Genomic DNA, 25,245 nt, shown 5'->3' on the forward strand with positions numbered 1-25,245 from the left:
AGAAAGTCTGTGCCAGGCTCTGATGCCATGTAGACAAGCAGGGCTCACCACAGCACTGGTGCTGCAGGCCCTGTCCACGTACGAAGCTCTTCTCAGTTATGCTTAGCTCGGTGTGGCCTCAAAGTCCGAACGGCACTCATATCCTTGTAAGCCCCCCTCTCCCCATTAGTAGTGCCACCTGGAAACCAGCAGCAGTGACGGGAACATGTTTAGGAATAAGGGTCGTATTGAAGTGGGAAGCCAGAGACCACAGTTCCCCAGTTCCCTTCCCAGGGCACACCCCAGTGACTCGTGGCCTTCCTGTAAGGCCCCATCTTTTTCAACATTTATTTTCTTCTCAAGATCATGTGTATGTGTGTGTGGAGAGGGGGTACAGTGTGAGTGCAGATGCCTGTGAAAGCCAGAAGAGGAAGGTGTGGGTTCCCCGGAGCTGGGGTTACAGGCAGTTTTGAGTTGCTTGACATGGGTGCTGAGAATTGAGATTGGTCCTCTGGAAGAGTAGTATATGCTCATAACCACTGAGTCACTTCTCTGGCATGAGGCCTTTAAAAAAAATTCTTTAACATTTGTATATTTATATATATTTATTTATTTACAGAGACCCACTGGAAGTCAGTTCTCTCATTCCAGATTTTTTATGAAGGTTGACATCAAGGCCTTTACCCCACTGAGCCTCTGAACCAACTCGCCAGGCCTATGCCCAACCTCTTAAAGATTCCGTGAGCACCTGGGGACCGAGATCCTACCATACAAACTTTGAGGGGCACACTCCAACCATGCCCAGACCACAGCACTAGGCCATGGCACTGCACCCTTCCTCCTCCACTGTGGTGATGATGTGAGGTGGCTCAGGGACTTCAGAGGTGCTCTGGGGATCAGATCACATGCGTAAAACTAACTGCACCAGGCTGGGCGGGCATGGTGTGCATCAGGGAAGATGTCTTCCAACCTGGCCTTCCATGAAGACAGCTCTGCCAGTGCACAGCCATCTTCCCCACCACCAGCCCACAGGCTGGTTGTCTTAATGCAACACAAGTCTAGACCAGGACTGCCCAGTGCAGTGGTTCTCAGCCTTCCTGATGCTGTTAGATATGAATCACAATGTAAATATCTGATATGCAAGATATCCGATATGTGACCCCTCTGGAGGGGTCGCGACCCACATGTTGAGAATCACTGGCCTAGAAGAAATAAAGTTTGGGGGCAGATTTTTCATAACCTTTCTGCAGGGCACTACATTTCTTTCTATCTCTTCCTCCTCTTCTTTCTTCTCTCCCCCTCTCCAAAAGCAGCTAGCCCGATGGATATACTGCAGTTACATTTCAGAATGAGATAAAAAATCCTCGTATTTGAAGCATAATTATCCCAAGCAAAGGAGTCAGAACGTTAGGTCTGTTTATTTTTATTTGGATTTTTGAGACAGTGTCTCACTGTATAGTCCTGGCTGGCCTTAAACTCGCCACTGTCTTGTCTCCATTCCCTTGAATGCTGGGATGAGGAGTGTGCCACCAGGCTTGGCTCAGTCTTATTTTTTCGTATTTCACACATAGCGATGACATGCTCACAGTGACGTGCTCACAAGCAGCTTCTCCAGAGCCCCCTCTCTGATCCTGGGCTCCATCCTCGAGGCAGCGGCAAGCTGTCGACGCCCAGGGAAGGAGCTGGCCCGCCCAGGCCGGCCTCAGCAGCAGTTGTTGGGCTGCAGCACTTGGCTGAGGCCTGCAGCCAGGGCTTGCGGTGTGGGACTCTCTGCTGTGCAGCTCACAGGCAGGCCCCTGGCAGCCATAGCACGAGTTGTACTGGGGCCAATGGCTACAAACTGCGAGGAGGCAAGACACAAGAGACACGGTCTCAGCACCCCAGCAAGGGCTGTGTGCGGGGCGTCATCTGGACAGACTTTCCGTTAGGACGTCATTCCTACGGATGTTTCACATAGACAACGCTGCCACCTGATCTGAAGCTCGCTCCAGAGTCTATACAAGTCTCCTGCCCTAAGTGCACATAGCCTTAGGATTGGGTGTGTGGGGACAAAGCCTGGGGTAGGCACCATCTTTCTCAGGGGCTCCAGCTGCAGACAGTTCTGCCTCAATTTCAGGGGCTCCGGCTGGAAGCAGGTGGGGAGCATGGGGTGCCAAGGTGGGTCTGGATCTCCAGGAACACAGAACAGCCATAAGCTGGAAGGCCAGGGTTCTGCCCCCACCTCCTTATCTCTAACCAGGCTGTCTGCTGGGCTGCTGGGGGATTACATGAGGTGGTCAGGGTGAACGAACTGTGTTCAGTGCTGGGCACAGGCATATGCTCACTGACAGATGTGTGACCTCTCGGTGCACAGATGGTCACCCCACAGGCCATGTGGTCACTGTGAGAAGACAGGAAAGAAAAAGACAATGCAATGGCTCCCAATCATTTGGTGGCAGGTGCCATAAATCTCTCACTGCTCTGGCATGGCTCCTTTGTGGTATTCTATGTAAGTCAGCCATAAGCAGCAAGCACAGGTCACAAGTTACCCATTAACCTCCTGTGAACCCTTGCATTTTAAAGAGCACTGTTATAAACATTGGGTCTCACAAACTCCTAGAGGAAGGAAGGCCACTGTGCAAATCTGGGGTAGAGCTGAAACAAGGATGCTAAGCCGCCCAGTTCATGGATCTCAGGACTCGGTCCTCTGTCAACCTCAACAGTGCCCATGTGGGCTGGCACTGAGTCGCAGCGATGAAGGAAGACTCCCACGAATTCGTATTGGCCCACAGTTGTGATCAATGTCAGCTCTGAAACTCTTTCTTTCCTAGCAGCTGCAGAGCCCAAGCTCCCAGCAGCATCTTTAACTACTGGTGTGTTGTCCACTGAACAGCGGCAGTGTGATGACTGGGGGATGCCAAGAACCCACGGGTTACAGTAAGGAATGGGAGAGATTTAAGATGGGCGCATTTGCTATGCCCCAGCTGCTCCATGAGTCTAGACAGTACTGGCAGCAAAGCCCTGAGATGAAATTCCAAGCATCCATTTTGCTCCAACTTGGGTTTTCTTAGGATGAGGACAGAGTAAGGTTATAGTGGTATGAGTTCTTATCAAGGTAGACCAGCATGGTCAGCCCAGGTGAGTTCTGAGGCATGCTCCCATCATCAGCTGCCCAGGTCCACAGAGACACGTGAGCAGCATTGGCACTGCTGCTAACTCTTCCCTGTGCCCAAGTGCTCACTCAGCCAGTGACCACGGTGAGCACCCATGGGCCGTTTCTCTTCAATCCTGCTGCAGACTCAGGTGCCACCTTCCTCCCCTAGTAACCCTCCTAAAAGTTGCCTTCTAGTAATGCACTATATGATGCTGGCAAGGTGTTGAATCTCTGTGCTCAGTTTCCCCTGAAAGGAGGACAGTTACCCCATCCTGCTGGATTCCCCACAACCAGACTAGCCTAAGCTATGACTGCAAGAACCTTGACCACTGCCCGGCAACTGCTAGGACCATGGCTATGTATCACCCACATAGCCTGGCATGCCCCTTTCTGGGTTCCAACCATGATTCTTCCTTTTCAGCTGTGTGACCCAGGGCAGGGCACAGCTGCTCTGCACCTAACATTCCACCTTGAAACTGGGAAAAGTCTGATGTTCAGGTGGGACACACCTGTGAGATGCATCTGTGATAAGCTAACGTGTTGGAACACCTGGCTGAAGTGAGCTCTTGGGGTGGGGGAGGGAGTGGGACCTATGTTCCTGGGTTGTAGGCCACACTTTGTACCTTGTCCTCAGTCCCTGCAGAGTCTGGTCAAGGGCACTTCTGTTGCAGGTGCCACAGAGTTGTATTACTAGAAAACCATTTCAAGATGGAATAAAGGAGGGAAAGGCACCAACACCCACATCAAACCCTGCCAGAAGGGCCTCACTTGAGTCCTCCACTAACTGAGGACAATGCCATGCAGGGAAGGCCAAACAATTGGCTATACAGGACAAAAAACTTGGGGATAATATCCCCAAATTAGAATAAGACCAGCCCAGAGAAGGTTGGCAATGTATGCAGAGCACCAGCAAAGAAGTAGCAGGATCCCTCCGACTCTCCAGTCACCTCACAGGCGTCTGACTCAACATGCAAATTCCAGGATATAGTGAAGAGCAAAAGGCTGAAGTCCATAGAATACCATACCTTGATCTGATCAAAGCTGCCACCAGATAATGCCTGAATATACTCCAGGCTGTATTTTAGGCCGGAGGGACTGAAAAATGTGATGCTGGCTGGGACACCCTATGGGAAAGGAGAAGATGAGATCTAGCCTTTGCCCCTAGACAACATTCCTCAGCTCAACCCTTTAAGCCCAGAAGCCAGAAGCCCTGGGGGGTGGGAGGGTGGGGTTCTGCATCAGTACAATCCCTGGCTATGTGGCATTCTTAGCCCACCAAGGCATAGTCTGAAGGACTTGTTTACATAGCAGGTTGAGGTTGGAGAGGCTGGCAATTCCCACTGGTTGCTCTGCTGGCCCCCGGTCTGTTTGGCCAGAAGATACTGACTCTGTGGAGCCCAGTCTCAGCAGAGGAGACACCTCCAGCCCATGGGTTAAACAGCCCTCATGGAATTAACAGTCTTCTTGTTGGCTTCTGTCAACGTCTACCCTCTAGGGACAGAGCAGACAACAACCAGCCAGCCTGCATGGTTCCTCTACCCTTGGATTGACCAACAGAACCCCCACAACAGGCATGGTATGCAGAAGCTGTTCTAGGAGGGCAAAGGGATGTGACTTCTGAATGGAAATGATGGAGGTAGCCATTAATTTAAGAAGCACTCTGCATTCTCCTGCCCCAGGTCTCCCAATCCCAATCCAGACTCCACAGTGGGCTTTTCCAGTGTGTTGGCTCAGCCTCTACCTCACAGAATGGAGAGCAAAGGCAGTAACAAGGCCGCTGTCTATTTCAGGACTTTGTATATGGTAGATGATACACAAACAGCTTTGTATGAATTATGTCCTTTAATCCTTATAACACTTTCACTGGATGGGTCTATTCCCATATCACAGATACACAAATGGAGCTCCAGAAAAGCCACCTGTGCAGTCACATGGCTGGGAATGATAGAACCCCAAGAAGAATCAACACCTGCAATCTCATGTCCCCAACTCATCCTCCTCCCCTGGGGCCTGCCCTGCCAGGACTTGCTCTCCCTAGAAACCCTACATACCTGATTTTCATAGTAGCTCTCCAGGTTCCCTTGGATTCCAGGATGTGGAATTGTCTGATAGACATGCATGCTTTCCATGGGGATCCCTGTGCACAATCAAAACCAGGAGACAGGCTTCATCGTACTGAGAATGGAATGGGGCGTCTGCACCCTAGTGTGTAGCTGATGGGGACCGTCAACACACCTCTGAGAACCAACTCCTCAAAAATGGGAAGCTCAACAAGGGGGCAAAAGACCCTGCCCTGCCCTCTGTGGCCTGCAGAGCATTGTGGAATCAATCTGGAGTCGGGAAGGCTGAGTCAGCAGAGAAAGTCCCAGAAACCACAGCCTTCATCGGTACCCACAGATGCCTTTGGTTCTGTGTGAGTGAGTTTGTCCACACAGTTCTGATCCTGGCTGCTCCATGAATCCCACAGTCATGCCACCAGGAAGTGAGGGCTGAGGCAGCTCTCAAGAAAGGTTTAGCATCAGGAGACCAAACTGCATCCCAGTTCTGTCTGTACATGGTCATGTGTGCCTCCTGAGTCTCAGAACATTCATCTTTGGGGATGCCATTAGCTCATTCTAGTCACCTTTGTCCTTGAGCATTTTTGGAAGAGTATCTCCTTTGATAGTTCCACAGGGAAAGAGAAGAGGCAGTTCTGAAGATGGCCCTGTGAAGACACAACCAGACACTGTAAGAGCTTGGTAAAATCTCAAGAGAAGAGGTCCTGCTGAAGACGACCCTGTGAACATACCACCAGACACCGTAAAGCCTTTGTAAACTCTCAGAGTGACACTGTGCACAGAGGCACACGGAGAGCAGTGTAAAACCTCTGTAGAATCTCAGAGTGAGACTGTGCACAAAGGCACACAGAGAGCAACTCCCAGGAGAGCGAAGCTGGGGGCTCCAGGCTCAGCTTTGCTTTAAGATCTTAGTTCCAGCACCTGTCGCCAGGAGGGGCAACTGCTGCGCTGTGCTGGCCTTGAAGGGTTCCATGAAGAACCAAAGAGGAATGTGAGCCTAGAAAGAGCCTAGAAAACTCAGCCACAGAAACAAGGCACCACTCTCCCACTTGCTGCCTGAGCTCTGTCAGGACGTGACTCCCTGGTTCATGGTCCTTATTTAGAATCTGCGCAGGCCCTGTACTTAACTAGGTAAGAAAGTAAGTAAGGACTTGGCTGGTATTGGCACTGGGCACATTTCCTAGCTCTGGAGGGGGTTCTGGCTGAGCCAGGCACATATGCACGAGGCAGGAAGGAACTGGCACTTTGAAGTGGCTCTGTAGCCACCTCCAACAAAGGCAAATCTCCTGCCCTTACTATTTGCCCAGCCATGCCAGTAGCCCCTGAAGCAAGTGCCTAGAGGGCATCAAAGACAGGAGGCTGCTCCAATGGCCCCGCATCTCACTGTGCCCCACCCTCCACCTGCAGAGACCAGAGGCAGTCTGGCCCTGAACACTTTGCAACTGACAGAACAGCAAGCTGCAATAAAACCATCCAAACAAACCGAGGGACTGCCCGGATGCAAGGACCTTCCCTAACTGTGAACACAGTGTTTTACTAAAACCAACCATTTCTTCCATATCAGATCAAGAAATGTAATGGGTGTTGGTCGTACACAAACATCACATATTTCCTATACGGTGATGATCCCTCTGAACACTCCACTGGTGACTGAGATCAGAGGAAGAATCAAACAAACTCCCCAGCTAACACTGGCTCTGAGAAGTGGTAGCTAAGTGACAGGAATGGCTGTAGGCCACTGTGTTTGAAGTACAAGCAACAGTGACATGCTGGTGGATGTTTTATTTAAACTGCTCTGTAAATATTGGTACCAACATAGAAGAGACACGACTTGGGAAATGATTAACTACAGATCACAGCTGCCTGCTGAGCTCTCTTTCCAGTGAAGTGCTGCAGGTACCACTCCTAGGCACCCATTTTTTAAAATTATTTATTTATTATGTATACAGTGCACATATCCCTGCAGGCCAGAAGAGGGAACCAGATCTCATTTCAGATGGTTGTGAGCCACCATGTGGTTGCTGGGAATTGAACTCAGGACCTTTGGAAGAGCAAGCAGAGCTCTTAACCTCTGAGCCATCTCTCCAGACCTAGGCACCTATTTTTAAAGACATGTTCAGGCACTGTGCTCTCCACCCTGGCCTAGGTGGCTTTCCTGTGTCTTTTTGTGAGTGTTGTGGCCTGAAGGTGCAGGAAGCTAGGGGCTAGAGCTCTTTCTTGGGCATCTATGGGAAGCCAAACAGCTCAACTTTCCAGCAAGCCTTGCCCCAAAGGCATGAAAAGAGCTTTTGATGATTCAAGAGCCTCCCCTCCCCTTTATCTCTTCCTATTGTTATTCCTAGATGGGTGGGAAACACGACTCAAGTTCCATCTTGTGTCTCTAAGGCTGGGCTGCAGTGGTGCAGGGCTTCCCGAGGACACAGGTTTGTCTGGCCAAGACCTGCCACGGAAGCACGTGGGGCTCACATATGAAGAGTTGGCCAGCTCAGCAGCCTTCACAGGAAGGAAATGTTGAGTGTGTCCACATGGAACTCTGCTGAGAGCGATCTAATGACCTGTGTTTCCTGAGAACTCTCTGCCCAAAGCAAAAAACCAGCTGGCTGTGGTGGCACATGCCCATGATCCTGGCATGCAGGCGACAGAGGCAGGAGGATCACTACAAGTTTGAAACCAGACTGGTCTGCACAGGCAGACCAAGGTCAGCCTGGCTTGCAGAATTTTGAGATCTGGACTCAAAACTGAACAAAATGGAACTACACCACCACAACAAACCCTCTCCTTTAAAAAAAAATCTTAATTTCTATGGATTTATTTTCAACCTGATTAGGTCAGTGCAATAGCAAAGCTGACTGATTTTCAACCTACGTAGGCCAATGCAATGAGTACAACCACCACCACCATGCACGCACACACGCACGCACGCACGCACGCTCTGCTCTCTATTGCTGTAACAGGGTGTGGCCTGGCACTGTGGGCTAACACAGATGACTAGTGACAATGTTGAAGTTCAAGTGATACAGTGCTGCTGAGGAGGGGCCTGAGGAGCAGTCTCCACAAGACAGTGAGAGGTGCAAACAGGAGCATCCCGATGTGGGGAATAACTGAGTTGTGCACGTAGGCCTCAAGTGCACATCATCAGGGCATCAAAGCTGACTGGAGCATGGGAGCAGGAACTCTACATCCAGGAGGTCATTTCAAAGAAAGGCAGCAGTCCAGTCTGCCTTGGCTTCTGTCTCTTTAAATGTGACTCTCTTTGCTTCTGTGCCACTTACCTTGTAGTTACTCTCTCATGCTGAGAGAGATGGGAGAGGAGGACAGTTGTCTATAACGAGTGATCTGGCTAAATGGGTTAACAGCTTTAAGTGCCCACAATGATGCCTGACTCATAGTAAATAATTGTTAAGTAAAATAATGAGCAATAGCTAGGAGTTGGCCTTGTTATGACACACACTGGAAGTACATTTGTAACTTTAAAATTGGACTGTGACTGGTGGTGGTGGCGCACACCTTTAATCCCAGCACTCAGGAGGCAAAGGCAGGCAGATCTCTATGAGTTCAAGCCAGCCTGGTCTACAGAGCGAGTTCCAGGACAGCCAGGGCTACAAAGAGAAACCCTGTCTTGAAAAACAAAACAAAACAAAACAAAACAAAACAAAACAAAACAAAACAAAACAAACCGGGGTGGGGGTGGGCTGCAGTTTACATCAAGAGAAAATCATTCATGTCTTCTTGGTAAAAACCCAGGTACAGGTCCTCATTAGCAGCAGTTAACTAGGACTTTATATGTATATTCTAATTACAAACGGAAGGTTTATTAGGCCTACAAACAAGCTGGTAATAAGCTAGAAGTAACAATAACTTTGCAAAGACTGCATCCCCAGGCTGACAACAGGGCTGGGTAAAGGTATTTGTATCTAAGCCTGATGATCTGCGTTTGAACCCTAGGACTCACAGGTAGGAGAGGACCAATCCCCAGAGACAGGGTACAGCATGTTACTATCCAGCCTGCCAAGCCTGGGCCAGTCAGCTGAAGCAGTGTGGGAGTTCACAAGTGGCACTGACCCTCTGCCTTGTGCTTACAAAGCAAGGAAACCAGCCTGGTGGCCCTAGGCCCTATAATGAGCAGTGACTCAGGCACTTCTGTCTCCTTCCAGAACAGATGCATGGAATTTGAGTAGCACTCAAGACTTGCCCTGGAGACAGGTGGATGCAAAATGTCCCATCCATGGAATGGGCAATTATCTCTCCTAAATGCTGGCAATCCCAGGAGAACACCATGATCTGTCCTTTGTATTGAGGTCTATGTTTTTAAAGGACAGGCTTCGGTGCTATGTACAGCTATGCTTCAGATCCCGCTATGCATCTACATCTGGCTGGGCACCTGTACCCCTATCATGCCCTTTATAACAGACCAGTGAACATGGGCAGAGTGTTGCCCTGAGTTCTAGAAGCCATTCTTCCAAGTTACTGACCCTCAGGAAGGGGCTGTGGGAACCAGATCTGTAACCCAGTTGGACAGAGTGTGAGTCCCTTGGACACTCAATATTTACGTCTAAAGTTGGGGCAGTCTTGTGGGATTGAGCCTTTTCCTGTGGGTCTGCACTTACTCTGGGTTGATTCAGAACTGAATTCCATTATGGGGTTCCCAGCTGGTATCTGAGGAGTTGGACAGTTGGCTGTTGGTGTGAAGAAAAGCCCATTTGGTACAGTAGCCTCACCACACCAACTGTTTGCTGCTCTTTTCACAGCTTAAGTCACTTGCCTTCCCAAGCCCAGCTTACACTGGGAGCTCCCAGTAGGCAGGAGGGCTGGAGGGCCCTAGCCCTATACTCTAACAGCCCTGGGTGTCTGGCTCAAGATCTGCTATGGCAGACTTAACTGACTTGGTGTTCTATGAAGTGGCAGAGAGTATAGAAGTTGGGAAGAGAAGTTCAGTTCACGCATCAGGTGCCCAACAGGCCTCCTCAGCCAATGAACATGGGGTTCAGGAGAATGTAGACTTGGTAAATCATCCCATGGCTAGAGCTCCCTCTTTGAAGAAGAATGATCAGAGGGGACCCTGTTAGGCATTGCAAGCCCCCAAAGTTCTGCCACACCAGGGTCAGGTACCCTAGAACTCTCACTTCAATGGGGTCCCCTCACTCTGAATCTAGGTGGTACCTAGCCAGCAGCTCTTTGAAGGCAAGTGGACACAAAGCAGAGTTCAGTTAGGTTTGCTGAAGATGATAGGCCACATGCATCAATGGATTTGCAGGTTTAATTCTGAATTCTAGCCATTACCTTACAGCCTGAGTCCTTGGTCCCCCAGTGCCTCAATAATAGGATATGAAAAAAGAACTTCTAGTGATGACAGGAATGTTTCATTGTCCAAAGCAGGGTCACTGATGAAATGTGCCCTGTGCATCTGAGGAACTGAATGTGGAATTGTAGTTAGTCTGGACTACTGTAGCTACCATCCTGAACAGCACATTTGTCACCAGACATGGCTCTTTCCCTGGCTGGCTGTGAAGACTGGCTCCTGGGGCACACTGAGCACTCGTTAGCATTAGTTTTGCTGAGGTTTAATTACCAAAGGTAGTTAAATGCTTATTTATTTATTTATTTATTTATTTATTTATTTATTTATTTATTTAGTGCTAGGGAATGAACCCAGGACTTCATGCATACTAAAGAAGTACTCTGACACTCAATTATACCCCCAGCTTTGAAATTTTTTTTTTTAAAAGAAACTGATATGCCACTAATATGTATAATTTTTTGTATCAGTTAAACAATTTAAATAGAAAGATGGTCTAGATTCATTTCCGTGGCCACGATAAACATTCTGACCAAAACAACTTGGGGAGAAAGGGATTTATTTCAGCTGACAGGTTCTAGTCCATCACTGAGAGAAGGAAGAGAAGAACTTGAAGCAAGAAACTGACTGTAGAACAAAGTTCCTTGCTGACTGGTTCACAGGCTCAGTTAGGCTTGGCTAGCTTTCTTGTATAACCCCACACTACCTGCCCAGGGAATGGTGCCACCCACAGTGGGCAGAACCCTCCTACATCAGTTATCAATCAGAACAAACTCCAAAGCCATATCCACAGTCCAGTCTGATCTGGGTAATTCCTCAATTGAGATTCCTCATGTCACTCTAGGCTACGTCAAGTTAACAGTCAAACCTAACCAAGACAGATGTCTGTTTCCATACTGAAAAAAAGCAGAGAATTGTCAGCTTGTGGAAGGCCTCTGCCATCCCCTGCTTGCTGCTGAAATCTGCAGGTGGCTCTGGCCAGGGTCTGTCTGGATCTAGGGAGCCTTAGTCAAAAGTTCAGGATTTTAGGAGCAGCTTCCGGAGGAACACTAAAATGTAAAAGCTAGAGAACCTCTTGGCGATGGGAGTAGCTTATGGCACAAGAACCTCAGAAGACTTTTGCATACAAGTTTACAGATCACAAAAGCCAATACTACTTCGAGAAGGCATAGTTTTTAACTAACGTAGTTTGTTTCATCCATTATTGATTGAGAAGCCATAAAAAGATCCACTGCAGGGTCTTCCCTCTTCACCCTGATACTATGCTAAGGGGGAAAGAAGATGCCCAGCTCCTACAGCCTTTGAGGAAAGCCAAAGCCAGGTCAGCACTCCATCCTGCCCTCCTCCCAGCCCAGCAGATCCCAAAGCAGTTCCTCAAGACGGGTCAGCACATTACAGACCCGGTCAGAGCCAAGACCCAGGGTTTACATTTTCCCCAGATGTTCTCCTGTTCCAACTCTAGAGTCTGGTAGCTCTGACAGAGACCTGCCTGCAAAACTGTAAACGCCTGTCTGGCTGACCTTGAGAGCAGGTCCAGATTCCCTCCCTTGACGTAGAGCAAGAAGATTCTACTTGAGTCCTGGGGCTGGGTGACACAGCTGCAGGGACCTGTGTCTGCAGCTGGATTAGACACACAGGAAGGTCAGGAAACACAGCACAGAGGCGGGCATTCTCAATCATCCAGCCCTCATCCCAGAATCTCCATTCTAAAACTCTCCTCTGTACCCCTCAGACCCTAAAACCCATAATTAGCTTAAGGCAAATCACCACCTAAGTCCAAACAGCCCTAGGGCTGGTCCATGTGCTGACCAAAGACAACCTTATGGGGAGCCAGTTCTTTGCTTGGGAGCATGTTTTGTGAGGGAGGGTGGGTTTCATGTGAGGCAGTCTTCACTTACTGGAGCAAATATATTCAGCAAGCTTCTCTGCATTTCCACTGTGTGCTCCTTCTGCATCCAGGCCGATTTTATTCACTGGAAGATGATGAAGAGGTGAATTCCTTTGACAGTTATGGAAACCCTTTTGTTCCTACATTACTTTTAAAGTGCAAATGTACAGGCACTGTTTTCCCACTCATAGAAACATGTACTCTGGATGCCAAGTAGAAAGACCATGGCTATCCTTTCCAAGATGAGGGTGCCCTGGGCACAGGGGTCTTTGTCTTAACTAGCTTCTTTGAACCCCACTTAGCTTATCTACATGAGCCAAAAACACGGGCCCTGTAGGACTACCTTAGGTTTATGTGATAATGAGGCCAACTGTTGGCATCTGCTTATCAGTCAGGAGATGGTGAGCATTTGAGAGCCACTAAATTTTGCAAGCATCTCTTTAAAGAGCCCTCATTTCATTAGGGAGATATGATCAGCTCCCATCCAGAAAGGGGTAATGGGCTGACACGGTCAGACTGGATAGGAGGGGGCAGAGGAAAGGTTTCATAACCACCGACAAGGACCCATAGCACTATGGACACAGGTAGCTTAGGGAGGGTGCTGTCCCAGCTGCTCTCTCAATGCAGTCCTGGAGCTCTCTATATAGAGAGCTGGCCTCCAACTCACAGAGAACCTCCTGCCTCTGCCTCCCAGGGGCTGGGTGGGATTAAAGGTATGGTCCACCATACCCAGCCAAGCCTTTTTGAAGAGAACAAGAAGCAGACAGATGAAGGCTCTTTGCCTTCTCCAGACAGTGAACATGTGGCTACTCCGCAGAGGATGTGGATGAAGGTAGGGCCCACTCAGCACTGCTACCTGCATAGAGGAACACGCGCCTTCCAGAGGAAGGATGTATGGTGGGTATTGCATTTAGGTTATCACCAATGACAGCTTCAATGGGAACACCACCAGCTTTTCATTCATGGATCATTATAAATGTACTGTGCCTGAGGAAAAAGCCTCCTGCAGGTGTGGACTCTGTTCAGCACCAAAGCTGTCCCTGCACTGCGCTGCTGGCCCAGGCTACCAGGGACAAGTGAGCCAGGAAGCCTGAAGTCCCCAGGAACTGAACGGAGGCAGGAGGACTTACTAAGGCTAGCCCTCAATACAGGAGGCACCTGTGGCCCCCTCATGCCTGCTTTGCCATTTCATTTCCCTCCACTTCGGCTACTCTCGGTCAACTATGTCCTGGAAATACTAAATGAAGAATTCCAGAAATAAGCAGCTCATAGGTACCAGGCTGGATATGGTCTGAGTATGAAATCTCATCCATCCCACCTAGGATTTGAACCTTCATCTTCCCGAACTCCTTACCTAGAGAAGCAGTGGCACTTCCAACTACGTACACAGACTTGGCATTCCATCTGTTTTTCAGAGACTTTTCCCAGTCTGCAAAACACGGAGTTACACATGAGCTATGCATACAAAGTGGCCATCTGGATGCTGTTAAGACAGCTGGCTTCTTCATTCTAAGGCCCCAACCTTCACTTCAGCAGGAGACTGAGCACTCAGTCTCCAGAGCAAGCCAGCTACTTGTGCAAGAAGATGACAGTGACAGCACTATTACCCTCATTCCCTCACTGACCACTCTGCCCCTGGCAACGTCCTGGATGCTCCTCTGTGGGACTCAGACTATGCAGTGTACATCAAAAACCTGTGGCTCAAGACACCTGGCACAGAGCAGCCATGACTTGTTCCAGCTAGTAGGAGAGTAACCCCATGGTTTGGGTGTTATGGAGCTTACTCCAAGGTCAGGTCACCTAGGGGAAGAAAGGTCAAGGAGCTCACAGCGGCCAGTATGGCTGCAAGAATCCAGGCCTGCAGGACTCCCAAGCCCCAGCACTAACCATCTCCCAATTGCTTCCTCTTACTGGAAGAACTCCTCATGCCTGTATTTTAACTCTAAGTGAGGTCACAGTACTATGCATGCCTCCGGACTATATTTAGCATTCAGTCTGGAGCCTGGGTGTCAGGAAACGGGTTGGGTCACTACATACTGCTGTTATGGAGAACAAGGAGTGGCCATGTCAAAAAGGACGTTGGCAGGGCCATGAAGCATTTCCCCACTTGAGTAAAGTGTCACTTACTCTACTTTCAGAGGAAGAAATTGGCACAACACATAAGTAAACATTTAAAAGGCAACTGAGGGCTCGTGAGATAGTTCAGCAGGTAAAGGCGTTTGCCATCCAGGCTGACGATCTGAGTTTGATCCCTGGGACCCATGGGGTGAAAGGAGAGAACCAACTGTCCTCTGATCTCTACACACATATCATGGCATGTACCCAATAAAGAAGTAAGTACATCATAATAAAATGATGTAATAAAACAAACGAATAAATGGGAAATGAGAGCACCCTCTCAACCATGTCTGTGTGGGGACTCAGGGGGGCACCTGTAAGCCAGCATGCCCAGGCACTCGGGCATGTAGGCACCTCTGGACTGCAGTGACTCAGAAAAGAAAGGAGAGTAAATAAGTCTGGTGGATCGAGAGCAGACCCACCCTCACCTTCAGTTTTATTGTCCTTCTCCAAACACAGCTTCACTGCTTCCACTGCCCTGGGGCTGGTGAAAATGAGTCCTCCAAAGCCTTCGGGATGAGACAGCTGCACCAAAACCAACAGAGGCTGGCTCAGTCTCAGCCTCTCCAAGAGCTATGAGCCTGAGTCCAAGTACATCTGCAAAGAAGTGGGCAACCAGTCCTACCCTGCCTTCTTGCACCCACCTGACACCTGCCTCATACTGACTGTGGGCCTGGAGCCATGCTGGGCTTTGGGTAAGGCCCTTCATTGTCACAGCCCTTCCCTCCAGAAGCTCCTTCTTGGGCAGAGACATACACCTGCAACCCAGGAGATGAGCAGAGCGGAGGGGCAACTTGACCCAGCATGGGATGGGTCAGTGGAGTGTGATGCAGGCAGGAGGGCAAACTTGACCTGTATCCATTACACAACTAGACTATCAAGGAGGTAAACCTAGCTGAAGCCTGGGTTCAAACACAGTACTATGCTGAACACTTCTGAGCCAGGCTCCGAGCTGCTGCATACCCCTGACTTTACTCCAGGTGTCTACACCAAATCTTTGTTTATTTACAGTACTGGGTACCAAACATGCCTTGTGCACACCCAGCACACCCTCAGGCCACCATCAATCTGAAAGATTTGGTGGCCTCACTGCCTGACTCCTGCAGTATCTGCCAAGCCTACTGAGTAGAGCAAAGTAGTGGGCAGAAGCCCTGGGCTTGCAGTTGGCCTTCCTTACTGGCTAGGTGCCTGGCTTAGTTGCTACACCAGAGCTCACTCTAAAACCAGAAACACCTCCCTAGTCTTCTGTGCACGGGCCAGGGATGGACTACAAAGGCCCTAACTCTGAGAGCCATGCTGGTAGGGCCCTATCTCCGGGGCCCACAGCTTCCTGATGAAGCTGATAGGGGCTCAGGGAGAGAAGCCTATGGGGGCGGGGGGGGGGGGGGTCTCCAGCACCCAGGTGAGTGTGTACTGCCCTTGTGTTCATGTCTAGTGGTAAAATGAGGCTAACACTCTTGTGGCTTGGGCTGCCAAGAATTCTACAGAGGGCAAGCCCTAGCACGGGGCTCTTACCTTTTCTGACAAACTGGGAAGAGACAAAAACTCAAAGGACAGAACAGGAATTAGCGTAGCTTCCAGTCCATACAATCCCAGTTCCTGCAAATGAAAGAATGGCATTCTTGGTTGGCCAGAGCTGTCTTGAAAATAAGGTCATGAAATCACATTAACTGCTATCTGGAAATAAGGGAGCATGCCATCACATTAGCTATGCATCAAGTTCACTGAGTTTTAGCATTCTCACCCCTACCTCCACTAGCAAGAAAGTTCTAGTTTAGAGGCCAAGGAATAAGGCTCAGCCACTTACCTGGATATATGGATCCTGGCCACTGTCATCATCCTTGGCATCTTTCAATAAGAGAACCTTCATTGTGCTTGGCAGTCCTTATAAAAGACACAGGGACAGAGCAAGGAAATTGCTCTTAATTAGATCTCAAAGACCGTTCCTAGGCAGTGCTGGAAAGGGACAGAGGACAAGAATGAGGCAATCATCCACCGCCGGTGGTGCTAAATAGGCGTGGTCTTTCTCAAGACCTGTCACTGATAAGGCCAAAGGAGAGCATGTTAGCAGTTGATACTGCCTGGAAAGGCAAGTGACAGCCATGAGTGAAATCAAGTGACTAAGCCAGACTGTGGCTACCAGAGAGAGATGGTGAGTTCTGTGTCAAACCAGTAGCAAATAGAGACATGAGTATCTTCATTTTAAGGAGGTAGATAAACAATTGAGTAAGGAGGTAAATAAATGATTTCCTTTTCAAAATGAACTTAGTAGCTTCTAAGCCCTTCAGGTACATTGACTTTCCACCTCTCAAGCCATGTTTATTAAATGTTACCAAGTTTCCTGAGGTAATCTATCAACCTGGAAACAATTTGTCAACATATACCATCTAAAATAATGTACCATCTTACATAATTCATACCTTTTCTTCCTGTAATTTCTCTTCTAAGAATGAACACAAGACAAAAATCAAAAACATGAGCAGCCAGGCCAGGTGGTGGTGGTGCACGCCTTTAATCTTAGAACTTGGGAGGCAGAGACAGGCAGATCTCTGTGAGTTTGAGGCCAGTCTGGTCTACTGAGTGAGTTCCAGGCCAGGCAGCAAAGCTACATAGAGAAATTCTGTCTCGAAAATAAATAAATAAGTAAATACATAAATAAATGAATGAATGAATAAATCCATTCCATGCTGGATGTGGTGGCATATGCTTTTAATCCCAGCCCTTGGGAGGCACAAGGTGAGCTGAAGCCACCGGGGTCTACATAGCAAGTTTCAGGCTAGCAAGGGCTACACAGCGAGACTCTGTCTCCAAAAAAACAAAAACAAAACAAACAAACAAAAAACCTTCTTGGTCATTTCTATAATTTCCAGTAACTGGAAACAATATAAGCATCCAATGAGAGGCTGGTTAAGTAAACTATAATGCAGGTTTTAGAAAATCATTAAATATTGACAAATAAGCTAATTACATGGGTTATCTAATCAAACATGTTAAGTAAAACATGCAAGAACAGTTAGATAAGTAGTTTGGTTTTATGTACAAATACATGAGAGAATACACACCTAAATATTAATAGTACTTACTTCTGAATAGGCATTAGTATGATTTTTCTTCTTTTACTTTCCCTTATTTTCCAAAAGTGTTATGAGCATTATATTCCTGGTTATATGGGAGACATTAAAAAAAAAATCACTCAATGGTCTCACAATAAATGGCAGGCAATACCTGCAGAATAAATCTGGATGAGAGGAGGACCATCATACCATAGACAGCATCAGACCCACCAAGAGAACACACTGGGCACTGGAAATGAGTGAGCTTTGGGAGCCGTGATTCACGTTACTACTGATTACACTGACGGCTGGGGAACATGGAACACTAGGAAATCTGGCTCAAACTGAGCTGTTCTACATCTAAGTAACCAAATCCAGCTAGTGAATAAGAGTTATGAAAGAATGGGCTAGTTACTGCTGCTGTCCAGTGTCAGAGAAATGGGCAAGGGGTGAGAAAACAGATGATATAGTTTCTATCACTTCCTGAGGTTCCTCAAGTGTCTCACCTAGAGATTAGGACCCTTCCCCTCTATGGTGGTCATGTCTTTGTGTCATTTCAGTTTTCCCAGCTTAGGATAGTAAATCTTACTTTTATTTTACTCTGTGTTTTGATTTGTTTTTTTGGAGATAGATGCTACACTGTAGTATAGCTCAGGCTGTCTGGAACTATGTGGCCCAGGTTGGCCTTGAATTTAAGCCTTCCAAGTGCTAGGATTATAGGCATGTACTACTTGATTCAACTGAAAAGAGCTCAAGGGATTTGTAAAGTACACCCCCCCCCCCAGGTGTGTCTATGAGGGTGTTTCCAGAGAGGATTAATGGGGAAGACCTGCCTCTGAATGCAGGTGGCACCATCCTATCAAGTAGAGGTCTGGATGGAATAAGAGACAGAGGAGAAGGCCCATACTTCCTGCTGTACAGTACCAAGCCTTAGCCACATAACAGTCTACCCTCTGAAACTATGAGCCAAAAGGAATGACTGCTTCCTCTAAGTTCTTATCTTGTGTCTTCAAGTCACAGCTTTGGAAAACCACTCAACATCCAGTTTCCACTTACTTACAAATGGTGACCAAAGTGCTGTTAAGAAGGTACTTAGAGATTGACCAAGTCCACTAACTGATGGTACTCATGGACTTTTTTTTTTCAAGACAGGGTTTCTTTGTGGAGCTTTGGAGCCTGTCCTAGAACTCACTCTGTAGACCAAGCTGGCTTCGAACATACAGAGATCCACCTGCCTCAGCCTCCTGAGTGCTGGGATTAAAGGTGTGTGCTACCACTGCCCGGCTCCTTTTTGTTTTTTTGAGACAGGGTTTCTCTGTGTAGTCCTGGCTGTCCTGGAACTCACTGTGTAGACCAGGCTGGCCTCAAACTCTGAGATCTACCTGGCCTCTGCCTCCCGTGTACTGTGATTTAAGGCATGCACCACCACCGCCAGGCTTAACATTTTTTTTTTTTCTTTTCCTGATGGACTTTAAGGAAGGAAGATCACCCCAGATAACTTTAGGAAGCCTGACTCAATCAGTCCATAGGTATTACTAAGAACAGCATGGGGGCCCTCCAAAGCAGGAAGTTTTTACCTCTAGACCAGCTTTGGCTTGAACAGCATCTCAGCCTGCATGTCCCATTGACCTGCCCTTCTTATTGGTTTGCCTTGCTAGCCTCACAGTTACAACATATGAGATGACTAGCTGAAATGGTCCACCATCTTACACCACTCTAGCCAGAACTTTAGATAAACTTTATCCATTACTGAGACTGGCTACAAATGTTACAGCTAGTCCTCATGAGACTTAATCATTGTTTTAGTTTTTTACAGGATCTCACAGAGATACCATCACCCCTAGACAACAGGGAGACATTCCCTTCCCCCAACAGGTTTTCGTTTTCTCAGGGTTATGGATAATTGTCATTTGTTAGGGGTTGGTTATAATTTGTTCTAGGGTTGGGGGTGGAACAATAAAGATTATACTTAGGAATCTCATTTAGAATAGAAAAAAGGGGGGTAGGTAGGATAAGAAGGTAGATTATATCAACTTGTAGATCAAAACAGCAACTATCAGTTTTAGATAATTTGCATTGGCATAGATTCTTGTATATTGATACAAATTCAAAGTTATTTTTCTATTCCTGTCTAAGATAATTTGTATATTGACACAAATTCAAAATTATATTTGTCATACTGTATGCATGTTCTACTTCGGCTTAGGATATTTTGTATATTGATACAAATTAAGGATATTTTTGTCATATTGCACTATACATTTCTACCTCTGATTAAGATATTTTTGTATATTGTCACAAAATCAAGGTCATTGTCCTTATACTGTACATCTGTTTACAGATTGTTGATTTTTATAATGTGAAGCCTTAGTCTTTAAGCTATATAGGTTGATAAGAATTACAGGTTAACAGTCACCCATGCTTGTCATACTTATAGTCATATCAGTTATGTTTTCTAAACATATAGAGACATATTTCAGATAGATAGGTAATCTTTAAACACTTCAAAGATCTAGAGAATATAGCATTTAAATGTTTTAATAACTTTGACATAATAATGGTTGACATGAGACACAATTGCTCCTGGCAGTGCCAATCTACTCCTGATAAGATGATGAGCGTCAAAGACACTCCATATGGAGTTTGTCTTCTTCTTGACAAAACTGGCCTGTTGGGCAAAGAACTGTCCTTGCCTCGACTGCTGACAGTAAGCATGCTGTCCAGTCCAGATAAGCAGGAAATAAGAAAAAGCAACTGCTGAACCTTGCCAAGACAGGGTAGGACAGTCTTTCAAATTTTCCTGCTTCTGAAAATGGTCTGTCAGATATTCTAGGCCTATAGCCAAAGTAGCATGCCCCAACATTGCAGAGAAACACTGGGTAACTGTCCAAGCGGCCAGTTGTTTCTGTCATTTCTTACATTTTTGGAAGTTGCCTGCTTGCACTTCCTGTTTACTTAGGTATTATTATTTTCCTCCTCAGGTCCTTGATGGGGTTGAAGACTAGATAGTTACAGTTACAATCCTCTCATATTTTAGCTAAGCACATTTCAGGTACAAGATTTAGATTCTTCAGGATAGAACAGCTGTTGGCGTAATCTCTGTAATTTGCCAATTACCTATGGTCTGGACATTGAATATGTGTTTTTTTTGTTTTTTGTTTTTTTTTGCTTGATGTTGTTCTTGTTGGTTGTAATTCCATTTTTGTTTATGTCATTACCTTTTCTTTCTTCTGGACAATACTTCATAATTGTTCTTATTGCATATAGCTTTATGTTAGGATTAGAACCCTTTTATTTAGACTAAAAAGGGGAAGTGTTGTGGTAATTCATTCCTTTCAGCCAATGGCTTTGATGTAGAAAGCCCTAGGACATGGCCTTGTCTGCTTTAGAGAGAAGAACAGGGCTCATGCACTCTCTTCTGGGCAGATGGAGCAGGATGGTTGGTTCCCATTGCCCCTGGGCAGAATGGAGAACAAGGACAGCAGGATAAACAGCAGTGTCTACTTGGTTCTGTATCAGTGAATGTATTATCCCCATTTTATACCTTAATAAATTCTTGAGATCCTTTAACAGATGCTCATGGGTTCACATAACACAAGTCAATTTCTTCTAATATATTTCCTAATATATATCTCTTCTTAGCTCTGTTTCTTGGCTCAGGTTCTAATGTACCTTCCACTGGGAGGTCCAGGAATCTGGTATGAAATTTAGTGGCAAGTAAAATCTAGAGTTTTCTGCTGAAGAATGAATTCTTCAGAAGTCCACAATGTAAGCAACAAGAGTAGAGATTAAAAAACCAAAACATGATGCTCTGGAAAACAGGTAATCATGTGGCCTTGCAGTGCTCTTCAATCTGCTTATGTCCCTATCATGGCCCCAGGCTCTGGCATACAGGTCCACAGTTCTACAGAGGACATTTTAGTAATGCTTAAAAAAAACGAAGTCAACTTCTCACTTGTCTTTCTAGTTTGTTGTCAAGCAGTACAGCCTAATCCCCTGGGCCTGCATGCTTCATGAGTCAGGTCTACAGGATTTTCTTGAGGTTGAGTGATAATTTCAGGTACTAGCAAGTGCTGTGAGGTGATGATATAGTAAGTAGGGTTCTGATGGCTATGAGTTACCTCTCTAGGTACCAGGGAGACTGTTCTGGGGAGGTGGCATCTGAATGACAATAGCAGAGGCCAGAGGAACAGAAGAAGCTCTGCCTAGCAAGCACTAGGTCCTGGATTTGACCCCTGACTATTACCGGAATGACACTAAGGAGAGATGTTCGAGTGTCAGGAGGGAATATAGGGTGTCTCCATGAAAGGACAGGTTTGGCTCAAGAATAAAGGTCAAAGAGAGCTTTGGATTTCTTTCTTTTTCTTTTGGTTTTTTGAGACAGGGTTTCTCTGTGTAGCTTTGGAGCCTGTCCTGGTGGATTTCTTTTAAACCAGTGAATGGCCTTATTCCTAGGAGCTAGTTTCCTTTCTCTTTAAGGAAATGCAATCGTTTCCCCAGTTCCAAAGACGTTGGGTAAATTTAAAGTGTTTTTCTACAGCGTGAACAAATACTGCTAGGAAGGAAATTTTCAGAAAGCCAGTGTCTGGGGCTGGAGAGATGGCTCGGTGGTTAAGAGCACTCATTCTTGCACAGGACCCAGGTTCAGTTTCCAGCACCCACGTGGTTTACAGTCACCTGTAAGTTCAGTTTCAGTGGCTGATGCCCTTGTCTGGCCTCCTCAGGCACTACATGTACTGCATGCAGATGGTGTATGTTTCTAATTACATAAAATAAAAAAATAAACTGGCCTTTAAAAAAAAAGTCAATATCTGAAAGGCCACCAGCTCCAATTTACCCATAAACTTTCTGGACTAATCCTAACCTGGAATCCAGAAGCAGCAAGCACTTATTACAGACTGTCCTCCACGCACAAATGTTCCCATGACGTTGTTGTCCTACCCCTATTAATCCTAGCCAATGCTAGTTCTATGTAAACAATCTACTTTCCTTTCACATTTTCACTATAAAAATGTTCTTAGCTGTCTTGTTGCTAGTAATTACAGAACGTGTCCTGGGACCTGGTCCTTTTCTGGCTAGCACGCATATGGCTCAGCAAACCCTTTATTTCAGAGAATGCTTGTTCAGAAAACTTGCTGAGCACTAGACATGCAGAAGAGCAGCTATTTGGCTATCTCACAATCCAGTCAAATTGACAGATCAAATTGTCACAGTGGACTAAGCATTTTACAGTCCTCATTTAATCCTGCAAAGCAGCTATTGTCCTCATTTTACAGGAAGGGAAACCATGGCTCTTCATTTTCCCAAGGTCAGCAAAATAAATGTTAGCAATACAACCAGAATCCAGATCTGAAGCCCAGGGCTCATCCACCTAACCACTAGCTACTAGCTGACCTTTAAGACAAATCCTGTATTAAAGAGGAACAAGTGAGCCAGAAGTTGTCAATCCACTTCCTACATTCCTTGCAGTCAGTAAAGCAGAGGTAGGCCATCTGGTTACAGGTGCTATTCTAATGCATACTCTGACCACAAGCTCCAGATTAAGAGCTAATCTGAGGGCACAAGGAGAGGCCGTTCTTTCTTTTCCACCTTGTGAAGCAATACAAGATCCTGGAGGAAAATTTGCAAAATTAAAAAAATGCAATTATTCAGAAAATTAAAAATAGAATTAATTGAATGATTATGCTATTGCACTTCTAGGCACAGATCCCAGAAAAAACAGAAGCAGAGACTTGAGTGAGGCATTTGTACACTTATGTCCATGGCAGCACTAATAGGCAAATGTATGAGCAAATCTAGTGTCCACAAACGTAGCTGAAAATGAAGACCAGGTGTACAATGGGACCGTTCAGCCTTAGGTAAGAAATTGTAATGCATGAGTACTGCGATTCCAATTAAAGTCCTTCGTCAAATTCATACAGATGAAGTAGGAGGTAACTGCCAGGGGGCTGTGGAAAGTGATACTGGGGAACTGTGTTTTTCTGTGTGGGGATGTGTACCTGTTGATGAGCATTGTCCTCTATCACTCTTAAGCTCATATTTTGAGAACAGGTCTCTCTTGAACCTGAGAACCACTGATTGGTTAGATTAGTTGGCCAGCGAGTCCTGGATCCACCTGTCTCCATCCTACCCATTACTCAGTGCTGGGGTTAGAGTTACAGCACGTGGGTGCTAGGAAATGCTGGTACATCCAGTATTTCACCCACTAAGCCATCTTGAAGCCTGATACTGGGGAAATGTTTAATAGTGGTGATGGCTATGAAACAGTATGGGTAAACTTAAGCCAAGAACCATGCACTTAAACGTTAAATTTGTTATGCATATTTCACCATGACAAAAAACCCATAATGCATTGGGGAGAAATTGTTCTTGAGTCTCAGTGCAATACTATTGACACACTTTAAATCGTTTTTTCTATTATTAGCCTTGTGATAGGCATGCATTACAGGAAGATTTTTTTTTTCACAATTACATAACCCAAGGCAGTCATTTTAAGTTACTCTATCAGAGGTGGAATCCCGGTGTCATTACTGTCCATGATATAACCTGGTAGACAAGAAACTCCCGGGACACCTGCATCTCATAGGATACCATCATGGGGACTCTCAGTTAATGGGGGCCTTGGTATCCTGACTATCCCCTACTGATGAAGGATCATTGGGGTCATTCACATTTCTACATTTCTCTGGCAAAGGCTTCCTTACTTCCAGGGCAGCTCATTCTCGTTATTTTACAGAGAAAAAGGAGAACCACGGAGCTTATTGTCAGGAAGTTAATATTTTCCCTAGTTAATGATCTTTCTCCATAACCTTTACAAGGAGCTGCAAGTCTGTGCAAGACTGTGGGATAAACCTGACTGCTAGACAAGATTTATGTGATACAGGTTTTAATCATCAGGATATTCCTTGCAAAAAATCTGGCTTCTCTTGAAATCTGAAACTTTGGACCAAGTGGTGGCAGAGGAGGAGAACTCTCGCTAACTTGCCGGAATCCCCTTCCTCCTGTTCTATTCTTTTCAAACAATTCTTTTAACGACACCATGGGCCCGTGGCAGCAAAGGTCGTCTGGTCTACTTGGAACTTTGTTAGGCAGATGGCGCGGGACCGGCCCCTGCCAGGATCGGCGCTCCCGGCTCGGACTCCACCGGCGCCGGTCAGCCCCTAAGTTGGCAGCTGCACCGGAGGACCCCTCCCCGCGGTGTCGCGGATCGCTAGGGCCTGCGTGCAACTCCGCAGGCCGGTGTCCTAGGCGGGTCCTGGGCCCGACACCTACCTCGCGGGCTAAGAGGCAGGACCGAATCTCCCGGTCCCAGCCGGAGCTGCGGAGCACTGACAACCGGGAGCCGCCCCTCACCCTGCAGCCAGCGGTCCCTGCCTTCGTACCTCAGGCGCGTGGGCCGCCCGCCCACATCTGGCTGCGCACGCGCACAGGCATCTAGGCGCCGGCGGAAGGAGCGCAGCGGGATGGGACAAACCACTGCGCACGGAGGGGGAGACCCGTAGAGAATGAGGAGGGCGGGAGGGTGGAGGGAAGAAAAGAAGGTCAGAACATGACCCCAAGCTGGAGATAAGACTGTCAGAGTAGTTCTGTGGGACTCACCCGGGGCGCTCTCTGGGTCGCGCCGACTCCGCGGCGAACTTCTTGGTACAGTCATTCCCTAGTCTGACAAGAGGAGTCCGGAAGGAGAGGGGCGGGACTTGCGCAGGCGCAGTGTGACCGGC

At 47.0% G+C, this 25,245-nt stretch overlaps 1 protein-coding gene across 8 annotated transcripts; it reads right to left on the reverse strand.

Moving 5' to 3' along the window:
- Window positions 1-1,378: 1,378 nt before the first annotated feature.
- Window positions 1,379-25,234, reverse strand: Uros (uroporphyrinogen III synthase). 8 transcript variants are annotated; one of them, XM_076554290.1, is made up of 11 exons: window positions 25,124-25,234; window positions 17,555-17,630; window positions 16,279-16,355; window positions 15,987-16,070; window positions 14,900-14,996; window positions 13,708-13,782; window positions 12,364-12,438; window positions 5,736-5,816; window positions 5,164-5,249; window positions 4,138-4,236; window positions 1,379-1,819 (listed from the first exon to the last, which is right to left on the reverse strand). In XM_076554290.1, exons 3-11 carry the CDS (start codon window positions 16,339-16,341, stop codon window positions 1,682-1,684), a joined length of 798 nt encoding a protein of 265 aa, XP_076410405.1. In that variant the 5' UTR covers window positions 16,342-16,355; window positions 17,555-17,630; window positions 25,124-25,234; the 3' UTR covers window positions 1,379-1,681. The 8 variants fall into 8 exon arrangements, with proteins under 8 accessions (XP_076410405.1, XP_042141089.2, XP_015851339.2 ...); XM_042285155.2 differs by having other exon boundaries at window positions 16,279-16,427; XM_015995853.3 differs by lacking the exon at window positions 25,124-25,234 and adding an exon at window positions 24,797-24,954.
- Between the last annotated feature and the right edge of the window lie 11 nt (window positions 25,235-25,245).

Source organism: Peromyscus maniculatus, chromosome 1 (assembly GCF_049852395.1).
Source record: "Peromyscus maniculatus bairdii isolate BWxNUB_F1_BW_parent chromosome 1, HU_Pman_BW_mat_3.1, whole genome shotgun sequence".
Classification (NCBI taxonomy): Eukaryota; Metazoa; Chordata; class Mammalia; order Rodentia; family Cricetidae; genus Peromyscus; species Peromyscus maniculatus.